Source organism: Rhyacophila brunnea, unplaced genomic scaffold (assembly GCF_057557595.1).
Source record: "Rhyacophila brunnea isolate RB1 unplaced genomic scaffold, BYU_Rbru_1.0 scaffold_1, whole genome shotgun sequence".
Lineage (NCBI taxonomy): Eukaryota > Metazoa > Arthropoda > Insecta > Trichoptera > Rhyacophilidae > Rhyacophila > Rhyacophila brunnea.
Window position 1 is genome coordinate 7,477,343 of NW_028232751.1, and position 15,354 is coordinate 7,492,696.

At 31.8% G+C, this 15,354-nt stretch overlaps 1 protein-coding gene across 1 annotated transcript in view; it reads right to left on the reverse strand.

The window, feature by feature from the left end:
* Window positions 1-205: 205 nt before the first annotated feature.
* Window positions 206-15,354, reverse strand: part of LOC147079441 (proton-coupled amino acid transporter-like protein acs) — a 160,721-nt gene continuing 145,572 nt past the window's right edge. Inside the window, exons 5-8 of the mRNA XM_085941074.1 lie at window positions 10,114-10,474; window positions 6,588-6,769; window positions 4,364-4,533; window positions 206-2,421 (exon numbers count right to left, since the gene is read on the reverse strand). Coding sequence (XP_085797200.1) covers window positions 2,174-2,421; window positions 4,364-4,533; window positions 6,588-6,769; window positions 10,114-10,474 — 961 coding nt within the window. The 3' untranslated portion in view covers window positions 206-2,173. The remainder of the gene's footprint in view (window positions 2,422-4,363; window positions 4,534-6,587; window positions 6,770-10,113; window positions 10,475-15,354) is intronic.

The window sequence follows — 15,354 nt, forward strand, 5'->3', positions numbered from 1 at the left end:
CCTAAAACAAAAAAACCTAGTTGTACCTTTAATTTAGATATAATTTATAAAAATACACGTCAAGTAAAACAGCTTTTCTTGCCACATACAGGCTATAGAATCACAATAATATTTTGACTCGACAAAATAATTCGGCATGTATTTATATAGTATTGATAATAAACGGTATGTAAATCAGTAATCAGTAAATTAAAAAAAAAGTAATCTGAAACAACGTAAAATGAAACAGTTAAATTTAGAAATAAATTTGTAAGATATAAGTCACCCATCTATCAGCCAAACAAATATGAGTATACGCAGGTAGTTTATATATAAGTATATATATCTTTGAATATATAGGTACAAATATTGGCTGCCAGAAAAAAATCTCAACATACTTAGTCTGTCTTTATAGTTATTTATGTCAATGTATGAATGTGTTTAACATATTATAATTTTCCATGGTAATAAATATTTTTTTAAATAACTTACTTTATTTTCTCTTGAAATAAGTTTTTATTCTAAAAAAATTGTAAAGAAAATGATTACATTGTTAGAAATGAATGTGCAAATTTACGTTATTAAACAGTGATTAGCTTTCAAGTAGTTGGTAAGTAATAGATTTTTGAATTGTTTTAAATGATACATCGTGTTTAATATTTACTTCTGATTACAAATGTTATTACTGATGACGCATACCCATATAGCAGGTATATAAACTAATTGCAAAGTATATATTATATTAAAGAGAAAGACCTTCATAGCTGCCTTTCAATACATGGCATTGAACTTGCAATAATATGCTAATATTATGCATAGTTAAATAAATAACAATCTACCTATATATACCAATACCAGTTTTGTATTGAGACATTTCCAACTAACAATTAAAATTTAAAAAAAAAAAACAATTGTATCTTCATTTATTTAACTAAATGGTAGATCCCTATAAGTCAACATTTATTACAAGTAGCCTTTCACAAAGAAATAACAATAAAGAAATTTAATAATTCACTTCTATTGTATATATCGCTGCTAGATGACAACTATACATAACGTGAAATTAGTCTGGGATTGGTTAATAAATTTGTTTGTATTAAGTTATTATTGGTAGATATGTATGTACATTTCTGAATGTATGATTTGAGCAAAACTTATATGTATAAATTTGACTTGTACGCCTACATTATAAAGATCAACACAACAATAATTAATTGTTAATTGAAATTGAAATTACATGAAGTTGGCTATATGATAAAAAATAAACATTTCACGGTTTTTTAGGATCAAATTCACCTAATTAAAACTTAACATCTAATACATAAAACAACAAGGAGATTTCGCACATAAAATCAGCAAACAGAAGAGATTGGTCGCATTTATTAAATAATTGTTGTCAATGATATAGATGAAAACATATTGTGATAAACAATTCTATCGAAATATTGCTACTAACTAATTATCTTAAAACATATTATGCAAAAAAACACGCATTTATTCTTTTAAAAAAATACACCACTATTCGCCAGGCGCAATAATTGATAATAGAAATTAAAAATAAATCATCATATGACGAAAAATATAATACTATTAAAATAGCTTTACAGATATTACATGATTCCTATGTATTTTCAATATCTTTTATCAAATATAATTGACATAAATTCAAGTGATAATTCCAGTCAGTATTTTTTTTAAATAAAATGAATCGTACCTACCATAAAAACGAATTCAGAAGTGTTAATTATACTTTGTGAGGTTTTAAAACTATACCTACTAAAAATAGCTGCATTTTTAGATTCATACCGCAAATATGTTTTGAACTGTGTATATCTATAGGTACATAGTATAAGCATGCATAATAAATCTTTGATAGAATATTGAAACAACAATTATTACTTTGAACATTTAAGACTTTTTTCGTCACTATTACAAACAGTTATAACACTAAAGCTTCTTTACTGACTGAAAATAATTCCATATTTATTTGTCAATGGCGTTGAAAGCGCGCGGACGATTGACATTTAAAAAAATGCAGTTTTGAGGAGTACACAATACCCCTACATCTACCTAAATATTAACATACATGAACTAACATCAACTTATCATTAAAAAATATCATCTCTATTTGGAGAGTCAGTGAAATAATAGTCTTCGAGCTCCAGCATCGTCGTCAGTCTTGGCCATATGGCGCTTATGATGAAAACTCGTGAACGATTGCAGACAAGCTCGTGTAGGTGCCTACAACCAGTCCCACGCAGCCAAAAATGACCAGGAATCCGTTCTTCAGAGTCATTTTAATACGGTCAGCCCTGTTCAGCTCATACCAGTAGATTGACGATTGAATGAGAGCTGGGAAGGCCAACCCCAAAGCGGACAGGCAGAGAGCTCCAAATAAGGAAATGAAGAGGTCCAGTGCAGGAACAGCTACGGCCAACAGAACTGAAAACGATAATAGGAATAGTAAATAATTTATTTATTTATTTATTTGAAAAAGACACGTTGAGTACATAACAAATTATTAATTCAGGACGTTCACAGCATGAAATTTAGAATAAAAATTACAGGTAATCAATTCGGAAAATCAGAAAAAACAAGTGGAGGAAAAAAAGAAAGCAAAAATAGTTTTATACAAAAGAAATAAAATGAAAAAGAACAACAATGATTTAAAAAGTACAAATTAATCAATAAAATAGAATTTAAAAAACAGAATATATAATGGATCGCCAAAAATATCTACATCTCTAGGGAGTGCATGGAACAACCGCACTGCCCTCGCTATTGGTGCCTGGTGAGCCTGACATGAGGAAACAGCTGCTGCGACCACACATGTAATTGATGGGTGCGTAAAAATTTAAATTTTCTAGAATATCGGGATTGAAAATGATACCACGTGAGAGCAGGGAAAAATGCTTCAAGAGAATGAAAGGCGAGAATGCCTTGAAGAAAGTTAGTCGGAAAAGACTCGTTTGAGAAGGTGTCAAAAGGAAAATAATTATAAACTTTTAAATAGAGATGACGAATGTTGATAAATAATCCACTCTTTCATGATATTTATATACGTATGATATGGTACACCTATCCGAAAAAAAAATCAGCTGTATTTAAAATCTATTAAAGACTATAAAACGAGAAAAATATAAGGACAACTTTGATTATTCGGAATTTGATTAAAACATCGTATCTGATTGTCATACAATTCGTTATTTGTCCCTTGATTCTCAGAGAGCACAAAAAAGGGAAGTGGGTTATTTTATGGGTGAGGCTGTAAGAAGGTTTATTTCTCGATTGCGGAAAACATGGGATAAATTTATTTAAATACATGTTAAGGAATATTTTATTTTCAACAGTAGTTAGTTACGCGTGTTTCTTAAAAGGTATCGAATGAAGTTTATCACGTAAATGAAACACTCTAGTAACGGGTGTTTTTTAGAGGTATAGAACTTTAAGCTGGCAGCACTTTTTTAATTGGCGGCCATTTTGTCAGCTGTTAAGTGATTTATGTTTAGTTTGGTTTGGCATTTCAACATGAATAGACTGACGCCTGAACAACGCTTCCTAATTGTGAAAATTTATTTTAAAACAAGATTGCCGTTGATCCCGATTTTCATAAGCAAATTTTGTTTAGCGATGAAACTCACTTTTGGTTGAATGGATACGTCAATAAACAAAACTGCCGTATTTGGAGTGATGATAATCTTCAGGTGTATGTTGAGACACCGTTACATCCAGAAAAATTGACTGTTTGGTGTGCTTTATGGGCTGGTGGAATAATTGGTCCGTACTTCTTTAAAAACGATGCTGGCCAGAACGTTACAGTCAATGGTGACCGCTATAGAGCCACGATTACTGACTTTTTCGTTCATCAATTGAACAACCATGATGTGCAGGAGCTGTGGTTTCAACAAGACGGCGCAACATGTCACACAGCTTGTGCCACAATTGATTTATTGAAGGAAACGTTTGGTAACCGCATAGTTTCACGTTTCGGACCCGTGAATTGGCCTCCAAGATCGTGCGATTTAACGCCGCTTGACTATTTTCTGTAGGGATATGTAAAGTCGCTAGTCTACGCCGATAAGTCCAAAACGATTGACCACTTGGAGGACAACATTCGCCGCGTTATTGCCGATATACGGCCACAAATGTTGGGAAAAGTCATCGAAAATTGGACTTCCAGATTAGACTACGTCCGAGCCAGCCGTGGCGGTCATATGCCAGAAATCATATTTAAATTATAATGCCAGAAGAGCATCTTTCGAATAAAGTAAATTTCATGTCAATATATAAAGTCATCTTTGTTTTATTCCATTTCAAAGTTCTATACCTCTAAAAAAAAACACCCTTTACAACAAAAATAGCGTAACCTAACGAAATAACTTACATGTTACAATAACGATGCACGTGCGGACCACATACTCCCAGAGCAGACGTTTCTTGGAGATATTGGGGCCGACATAATTGTTCCAGGTGATGTCAATTGCTACGTAGCAAGCCAAAGCGTGGGTGATGTAGATGGCTATGGCCAGGGTGATTTGGACGACTTGGGCCAATCTGAAATTAGTAAAAAAAAATACATTTTTGATAGAGTATGGAATGCACGGATACACAGGTGAAACAGAAACGATTAGACCTGTGATAAGCAACATGTATCTTCGAAAGGCCCAAATTTCATAGTAAAAACATTGTGGAATCCCCACTTATATAATTAAGCTTAATCCAGACAAAAAAAACATCATTAAATTAACAATGTTTTCCGTATATGGTGAAAAATGGACACTTTAATAAGAACATTTTAAATAATTACAGTCGAACTTGGTTTTTACTAGGAAGATGGGACCAACTGAATTTGCTCGTTTCACAAAGTTTGAATTTTTTACATGCAATTTCAACCATATGCGTGGATACTTTTTCAATGTTGTCGGCGAAAAACGATGGACACATTAACAGTTTTGCTCGGTATACCTGATAAGTAGATCGTTATAAATCGTGTAATTAACTAAAATGTTAACGAATGTTTCCTCATTACATCCGAGGTCTTGCTATTTCCGTGATCGTAATAACCAAGTTCGACTGTATACTGAAAGTACTATACTGTATTAAATATTAAATTGTTTTCCAAGGAAAGATCATTAGTAAACGACGCAGAATAGGACGCCGCGTTTGGTATGAGTGCAGCTCTACCGAACTGCGCTGAGTGGCGGAGACGGTAAAGCAAAGATTGTTCTGATGGTGGCCGATTTCCGTTAGGGGACGGCACGATAACATGACGTTATTGGAATTTATATTCGGAAACAATTTTGATACAACTTTCGAACAGTTAGTATACAATGTTTATTTGTTTACTGAACCGATGTATTTTCATTTGGATTAGGCTATATTTTTTGTGTTATTATCTATACCGACTATTTTATAAAACAATTAATTTTTATTCAGTCAGTACAATAAAAAATCCTAGATAGGTTGCAAGTTGCAAGTCATTCAAACAAATATTCCGAATAGGGTAATATAATAAGCCAGATGATTTTCACAAAATATAAAATGGCTAGAAAATATGTAATAATTACAAGATAAAAAGAACTTTTTATATACAACTTTTTAAAATTTTCTGTTGAATTATTATGATCAATATGCTCAAACTTGTACTTGATATGAAGTAAATAAAAAACAAACAAATAATATAGAATACTGAAATGTCATTATGACAATTCATTTTGATTTCCATAGTAACGCACGTATATATTAATAATTTAGTTGCTAGGACCACCCCCTTAGCAACCAATAATAGTCTTTAACTTTTTACGGATTTTTCTGAAATAACTTTCCATACAAAACAGAATTAACTGAAAATGAATTCAATTCTGCTTAAAGATGGCTAAAAGTATTAAAATAATGCATTGATTAATGATATATTCTAAAAGTTTCAAATGTCTAGCTAGTCGGGAAGTTAGTTAAAAATCGATTGCAAGATTTGTACCGGACAAATAAGAATAGAAGCTAATAAAAACGTTGTAAAAATATAACATCCTAAAAAGGATTGATTGTTTCACAACCAATAAATACAGTTAAAAACTAGGTATTGAATGTACCATATTTTGCTGATCACTAAAATAATGTGTTCAAAATTTATTTTATTGGTAATAAATACAGTACAAAAGACAATCATGTTAATTTTGAAGTAAATCTGTTATGATATTCTGCCTTTACATGAATAATGAAAATTGAAAAATGCAAAATTTAACGCCATAATATGACAAATACAAAGCTAGGTACTTATTAAAAAATGAAATGAAAAATGTTCGCAACGCTGGTTAGTACGTTGTGTAAAACGGTTCATAACCAAGAGTTGTGTGCAAAATGAAAAGGGAGATAAGTCTAAAATACTGAAAAAAGTAGTTAAATGCCAAATTAATCATATTGTACATATTATTATGCATAAAAAATGGGTTGAAATCGACACTGCTAAACCAGTAAATTTAACATGGCAACACAAAATTTGAAAAATTTAACAATTTGAATTATTACAGAATGTTACAGAGACCCAAGTAACTTGAACTTCAAATGAGCCCAATTACTTACATATGTATGACTTTCATGAGTAAACTTACACTTCGGTCTTGCTGGGGAGGTTGAGAGTGATGCTTCCGGCAGACTTATTTCCGTACTGCAGATATCCAAAGAGACCCATCAGCACGTAGAGGATGATAATGACGGACATGCCCCTGTTCAGAACTCCAGTGGTGCCTCCGAATGCCTGGGGTTGACGCATCTCGTTCTCCAGGGGAAGCATCTGATTGCAAATCACACGATTGATTAATACGTACTGTTGAAATATCATTGTACCTAATAATTAATTAAACTAGTAAAGGAATATTGTATGATTTACTTTATATTATAACTAATCTAGCATGATAAAGGTCATGTCCGGAAATTTGTACGTATGCAGTTGGCCGGGAAATATTGTATCAGAAATATATGGCCGTATATTAAAGACCGTCCAACATCTTTGGGTCGTATAGTACTGACATACAATTCATGTCTAAATAAAACACAGTTCTTGTCGGTTTACTCTTTACAGGAAGCCAGCAGCAAACAAATTTAAAAAATAGCCAATATACTGGATTATTTGTTAGGTTAGTTTTCATTCTTGAATTCATGATTTTTTTCCAAAATCAGCCATGAAAATTGAATTAATGTTCATATTGAATCTAATAAAATTGGAGACCGTATCATCTCTTACCGATAAGAAAGCTCACGGCGAACTGTGCCACGGTGAAATATTTTACGTAGCCGATAAAGGTACTGGGCTCAAATCTCAGTCGACTTTACATTGACGTGTCAAATAATAATTTGGACTTTTTCTTCTCCATATATATAGGTATAACACAACATTGTGAGGTTCATATTTTCATCAGAGAGGTAATGGAAAATATACATTCAATTAATAATAGATACTAGTAACTATTTATTATACACGTATGTAATTATTATGATTGTAGATAAAGCTCTTTTGTGCTATCCTATCATAATTAATTATCAACAGTGATTGGTTTCCATGAAGTAGACGAGGCGGTCGCTTCTACAAAAATCTTCAAAATATGGGTAATTTTACAATGTTCAGTGAAAAACAAAATTATCGTATACAAAAAATCCCGACCACATGAGCATTGCTGTGTTTTTAACAATCAATATAGTTGTATCGGATTGGTAAGATTTTTGTAAGGGGGCCTCCAAACTTGTCAGTCCGCCGCGTATCTAAATTTACTATGGATTTAATCACATTCACCTGCATCGACCTCTTAACCAACTTAAAATTTTACTTGATAAATATATATTTTTTTAAATTAAGGCCATACCTCAGTTGAGGCATGGTCTAAAAAGATCGTGGCTAGGCGATGCGCGGATTGCGGTTCGCGGGTGCAAATGACGCATGCCGACCGAAATATAATTTGTCATATAAATCCAACATGCGTCCATTGAATGTTCTGTTTATTGTTCTATTAGTAACAATAATAATATATTCATTGACATGTTTTCTTTTCAAAGTATATGGGTAACGTTTTTAGTCATCTTAACACGATTTAAGAATTAATACCCGCGTCGCTATCACGAAACAAAATGACGCATAGACACCTCGACGTTCGCTCTCAGACTGCCAGCGAGTCCAAAATTTTGTCGCGCCTATAGTTCAAAATTATTTGCCGTTTCACTGAAGTATCGGTGTGTATAATCTGTGTATTTATTTTAATCTACGCGTAACTTATTTAAAAAGAAAAAAATATTTCATATCGAAATATAAAGTGTCGTTGATATCGGTATTCAACCTAAATATATAGTACTGACACGAATAGGTATATCGATTAAAAGGGTATATGTAAGTACTTCTCGTATCTTAAGGCTATACCTCAGCTGAAGCATGGTTTAAAAAGATCGTGACTAGGCGATGTGCGGATTGTGCAAATGACGCGAGCCAAACGAAATATAATTTGTCATAAAAATTCAACATGCGTCCTTTTATTGTAATTTTTATTATTATATTCGTAATAATAACAGTATATTCATTGACATGTTTTCTTTTTCAAGTACATGCGGAACGTTTTTTAGTCATCTTTACACGATTTAAGAATATATTCCTCCGACGCCATCACAAAACAAATTGACGTGCTCACAGGTCGACTATCGCTCTCCGACTGGCAACGCGGCCGAAATTTCTTTCCACATACTGTTGAAAATTATTTGCCGTTTCACTTATGTACGCTCTTAACCAGCTTGAAAATTACATATTTAAGTTGCCCACAGTTATAATTTTATTATTATATTTTTTATCATTTTTTAATTAAGCAAGTGATTTTAAATGCATCGTACACATAGTTGAGTATCTAAAATCACTTTAAACAATGTTGAAAAAATCATTTCCGTAGATCACTATTCGGTGAATTCTGTATAAGCACTAATGCCTTTGTAACTATTCAGAAATCCGTATTTATCACACTCTGGATCTCAATATAGATTTTGCATCATTGCATCTCACATTAACTGCTGACTAGATAATTACCATATTTAAATAGCATTCTAATTATATCGAATGGCCACCTTAATCGTTACGCGCTGGGCGGGCGATTGGCGGTTCATTATTTTTTTGTAATAACGAAAAATAGTGCAATAGTGGTTTTGTGCGATTTTCTCAAATCTTGATTTTTTTATAATGTAAGTTATGATTCCGGACTGTTTACTCATTTAACCAGTACATAATATTTGCTACTGGCTGGAAATCGATGAGGTAGTATAGTGGTTATTTTAATACTGTAGAATATTTCGAACAAGCACGGTTATGTAAAATTTACCATATTATAATTGCACATAACATACGACTTGATCGATTACTAATAAGGATGCTTCTCATATACAGCATATATGGGCCGCACACCACTGATCTTGACATCCTAATTAGGGATTACAATACCGAATGAAAATGTCAATACCGGTTGTTCGGTATTTCTTATTGAATATCGGTATTAATGCCGGTATTTCTTAAACATAAAAAAACAGAAGTAAGTGCTTATCAATAAATATAGCTATTAAAATTAAAAAAAAATGCTCTATAGCAAGAACCTTTTAAAAGACATTAAAAAATATGTATTGATTACTAGTGATTTTTTACAAATAATTTGAATACATTGATAATTTTCACATAGTGCAAATAAGTCCCGGCTGCAGGAAAAGCTTGTTAAATTCAATGCTTGTACAGTACAGTCATCAATAATTATGATAGAATAATAATTGAACATTAATTTTGTCATGGATGTTTTCTATTTCAAAATATTATTATGATAATTATTCATCGCGACAATTACTTATGTAAATTTATTTGATGAAATTTGTTTTTTTATTTTTTCATCCTGTTGGATTCACTCGATATATTTGCATTTTAGCAACTTATAATTTCATTTTCAAAAACAGAAACGAGTGTGCTTTCTTAATACCGAAAATTCCGGTATTTTGGATTTTTAAAACCGGTATTTTGGTATTGATAAATACTGGAATACCGGTTTTGAAATACCGGTATTGCAATCCCTAATCATAATATTATCAACATTATTTAGAAATAAATATTAAATTGGTTGTGTATCTTACCACACCGATGGCTTCCAGCGCAAACAACACTGTTCCGAAGAAGAGAGGGAATTCGGTGATGTTGCCGAAAGCCACCTTTCCCTCGAACGATGGCGTCTCTCTGAAGACGTAGTATAGAATGATCCCAAAGCTGACAATAGTTATTGCATTTGCAGCCGTGGAGAAAGGCGCCAGGAACTTGAGGTTTCGCACCCAGTTGATCAATATCAGAGGCAGGAGGATGATGATCATGTATATCTTCACATTCATGACGTAGCCGGTGTACTCATCAGCGACGGATTTAATGTTTTCGGACACGAACACCACGTACACGCAGCACGTACCAATTTGGTAGATCAACAGGAAGGTGTTCACCACATGTCTGAAATTATTACGTTTGGTAAATAAAATTATTACATGTAAAGTAAATATAGTAGTATAATATCGACTCTGTTCTGGCAGAACACACTAACTGGAGAATACCAGTTTTGAGTAATTTGACTTTGAAGTTGTTAAAATGTTTGAAATGGTCTATCATGTGAGTCTATTAAGTAATCGTAAAAAGGATGGCTTTAAAATAAAGACTGTTTATTTATTAACAAGGTTTCCAGACGGTAAAGTTTGAAATAAGGAACATTTGAGTATAACTAACTCAATATTTCATTTTTTCGAATTAGTGTCTTCTGCCAGAACAGTGATGATATTATAGTTAGGGGTGCATTTTATGTAGAGTAGGTAATAATCAGGGAACTCAGAAATAATGGGAACTGAAATACATAACGGGTAAGGCGATAGCAGGTAACCGACTAGAGTAAGGAAGAATCCGGGCTAATCTTATACACGTGTCAAGAATATGTTTTACGTCAAATACTGAAAACTGCTCATTTAATGTTGGTGTATTACACACACTATTGCACGTGCATAATGCGTGATTCATTTTCGTAGGACACTCACACATTCAAAAAACCCTGCATCAAGATGCGGCGTATTGAATATAGCCTATTGGTATGCTATTTATTATCTGTTCTGTGGTAATAATATATTACCATTAATCAATTAGAAGTGTTTTATTGTAAAGTCCCGATTATTCAATATTCCGGATTGATAGACCTCAATCAAACTGTAAAAGGTATATAAATGTAATTCTCGGTTACTTGACCTTCCTCAATTCTAGACCGAATACTGAATAGTCGAGACTTTGTTGTAGTTGCATAAATAAATTATTGTTGGTGTGTTAAAACCCCTTATGTGACAAAAATAAAAATTGACTAGGTATTGAGAAACAAAAAAACTGCTTTATACGTAAAAAAAATTAAGTTAGATTTTAACAAGACTAGTGAGGAGCTCAAGACTATCGTTAATATTGTGACTAGGGATCCCGAACTATTTTCGATACCTATGAATCCCGGGATTGATAAACATAATCCCGAAACTTTCGGGATTGAGTTTTTTTATCAATTTTTATGGAAAATAAAATAAAAACGAAAATATAACAGAAAAAATACTTTTAATAACATACGAATACATTTGAAATAAACTGAGTTTGAATGAAGTTTGATTTATTACCCATGTGTTGCCAATTCATTTTATTTTTTCACATACATTAATAAAAATGAGAAAAATTGGAAAAAACAGTGCTTCGCACTTTTAACAAAGTGATTCCATCATGTTTTTTAATGCATTTGTCATTTTTTTTTAAATTTTAATTGAACTTGTATTTGTTATATTTTCATAAATAAATAAAACTGTTTTACTTCCACATTATTATTTATACATATTACAATATTATTTACTCCATTAAACCTATGTATTTCCAAAGATTGAACGTACACACTATTAACAATAAATTTCTTAAATAGTATAAACTATACTACAATTATTTTTGACCGATTTTATCAACGTTATTTGTATATATAGAAATTTTATATTAACTATTGAAAAAATGCCAATCCCGGGACCAATCCCGCGATCCCGGGATCGTCAAATCGTAATCGCGAAATCCCGGGATCAAGATTTTGGCTCGGGATTGGATTCACTAATTGTGACGACTACGTACATTACGAGCTTATTAAAATAAGAGAAGTTACATGAAATTTTTGGTGTGTTTTATTAAACTATGCTGTCTAAAATAAACGAAGAGAAAATATACTGACTAGATTGTTACACCAGTATTGATGTTGATTTTAAAAGTTCAACCAAGATATTATTTTGGATTTTATATCATAGAGAGCATAATATTATGGAAAATAAACTAAACGTCGTGTTTTTAAAGTGATTAACTTAAATTTTGATAATAATTAGCTGGATGCCTATCATTTTCTTACTGTGGTAATTTTATTATGAGCCAAAATGAGAAGACAGTAAAGAGAATAAATAGTTTAATTCTAATGGATTCAAGCTCTGTACTTTTCCATTTAAGTCGCTTTTTGCGACCCGGGTTTCGCCTTTCGGCATCTTCAGGCGCCGTGTACACTCACCAAAGGTAAACACATACTGACAACGAACTCGCTTTACTCTAGCTTATATAATAAATCAATACAATAAAGTAGGTAAAAACTCCATTACCTACCTATCAAGTCAAATGTTACAAAAAATACAATAAACAACTTATGAATAGTTGAAGTCTCAGTAAAAAACCTAAACCCGGGTCGCAGTACAGAGCTTGAATCTATTAGAATTTAAATTCAAATTCCATCAAGTACATTCAGTCGATAGTATTAATATTATAAATAGTTTAATGTTGAATTAAATTTTATTGCAAATTTCTTTTATTTTGTTAACTGTCAATTCATGGTGGAACTGCATTGTATTGTTGTTTTTATTTAATAAAACGCATTTTTTTTGTAGTACTTAATATTCCACTTTTAATCAATAGATTAGGACCGGTTTCGTCCGCCTCAGAGGGACATTTTCAACTGAATACATTTTTTTAAAACAATATTTATCAAACAAAATCCAAAGCGATAGAAATAATATAATATTTATGCACCTACTGTTATATTATTTCTATCGCTTTGGATTTTGTATGATAAATATTGTTTTAAAAAAATGTATTCAGTTGAAAATTTCCCTCTGAGGCGGACGAAACCGGTCCTAATCTATTGATTAAAAGTGGAATAAGCACTACAAAAAAAAATTGCGTTTTATTAAATAAAAACAAATATTTTATTGCAAGGTTTCGAATCATAAAAATTTAAAATAATTAGAAGGTCGGAACAATTTTATTATGAGATATAACTGATAAATGTTTCAGCGGTTAATTCACAGATGTCGCTGTGGATTCAAAAAAAGCACGGTAATATTAATCCAATACTATTACATCACTATACGTTTTCCATTTTCATAATAATAATAATAGTAAAATATGCAGTACATGTTTCACAATGAAAAAGAAAAACATGTAGCTATGATAATTATTAGTAACTAATTGTAAATACCTGCCTACATAGTTTATATAATATCTAGTAACTTAGAACAGTTTTAAAAGAATGTTTGATTATGAATATTTTATAAGAATTTAAATTAATTTAGTTTGCATATAAGACCTTTTAAAAAGTTGTCTTTTCTTTATAATAGGAAAAGTTTCAATGTAAAGTAAATTTTCACCTTGACTGGTTTGCCGCGCGGATAGCAGTAGTTAGTCAATCGATTAATAATATGTATGTATCTACTAAATATGAATTTTAAAACTGTTTAATTATAACCCCACATGTATAGAGAAAATAATATATCAAATATGTTACACCAATAGAGCGTAGGTAGCATTTTAGCGATAATGAGCTACCTATTAAAGGTTAAATTGTTTAGAAGAGTTAATTGATATTCATGATAATTTAAAGTTATACATGATGTATGTTATTTTTTTTATATTTGACTATGTCCGATTCTAATAAGATTATTATGAGCCTCCACAGAGTGAAGGTTTGTATTAACAGATTTTTTTTTACGAGAATTATGTATAGAATGTTCAATATAAAATGTTACATATTCAAGTCTTGTGCCTCATTCTTTAAATAAAAGAAATAGTTTATTAAATTAATAAATCTAAGTACCTTATAAAAATAACTAAATAATGGAGTGATCCGCGACGTCGGTTATGCATTAAGGAATAAATGGATACCTACCTTAATTTAATATACTAAAACCGATAGCCAACATTATAACGCAATTCGATAAGCATTTCATGAAATAACTACTAGTTTAAATCGTCGTAATTTAGTAAGATGCCCGTAGCTTAATTGGAAAAGCGTACTGGCGCGAATCTTGCAGATACAGGTTCAAGTTCCGTCGGGTGTCGTATTTTTTCTAGCGGGTATATGCATAAAATGTTTTCAAATTATGTTTTTTATCTTCTTCTTATTGTGCCATCCGCTAGCGGACGTCGGCCACCATCAAGGCAATCCTATCTTTGTCGTCTGCTACCCGGAACAGTTCAGTGGAGCTGCACTCGTACCAATCACGGAGGTTCTTAAGCCACGAAATGCGGCGCCGTCCTTTGCTACGCTTACCATTGATCTTTCCTTGAATGACAAGTTGGAGAATGCTGTATTTTTGTCCTCTCATAATGTGGCCGAGGTACTGTAGTTTCCTGGTTTTGATACTACGTAGAACTTCTCGGTCCTTCCACATTTAATTGAGAACTTCAACATTTGTCACCCGGTCAGTCCAATAAATTTTGAGGATGCGTCTATACAGCCACATCTTGATAGCTTCAAGTCTCCTTGACAGGTTTAGCGTACATACGTTACCATACATATGTTTTTTTTTATAATTAATACTGTAAACTAAGGTGGTTTCCAAACTTTATGTTACTATGCCTCCTTTTTAAAAAAAAAAATGTAATCTTGGCGCCTCCCCCGACTTTATTTCATTAAATAATACAGGCACCTTTTTAAATAGTCAAAAATGTACTAATACAAAAAATGTAAAGAAAAAAACATAATTATAAAAATAAATAAGGTTTTTCCATATTATATTCATTTTTAAATTAATCTGTTTTTCACACGATGGATGTGCTTGTTTATTAGCACAAATTGCTCTTTTTCTAGTGAACGGGATCGATATTTGGATTTCATTGCAGCTAATGCAGAAAATCCCGTTTCGCATTAATCGCACTCTCCCAACTAAACCGCCACTAGTCCAAATTTACGTTTTTTGATTAAATTACTACGTTTCATTGTCTATCGTTCATAGTATATGTACCAAAAATTTCATATCTCTAAGTCATCAAATTCAAGTCAAAACTTCATTCAATATCTAAAA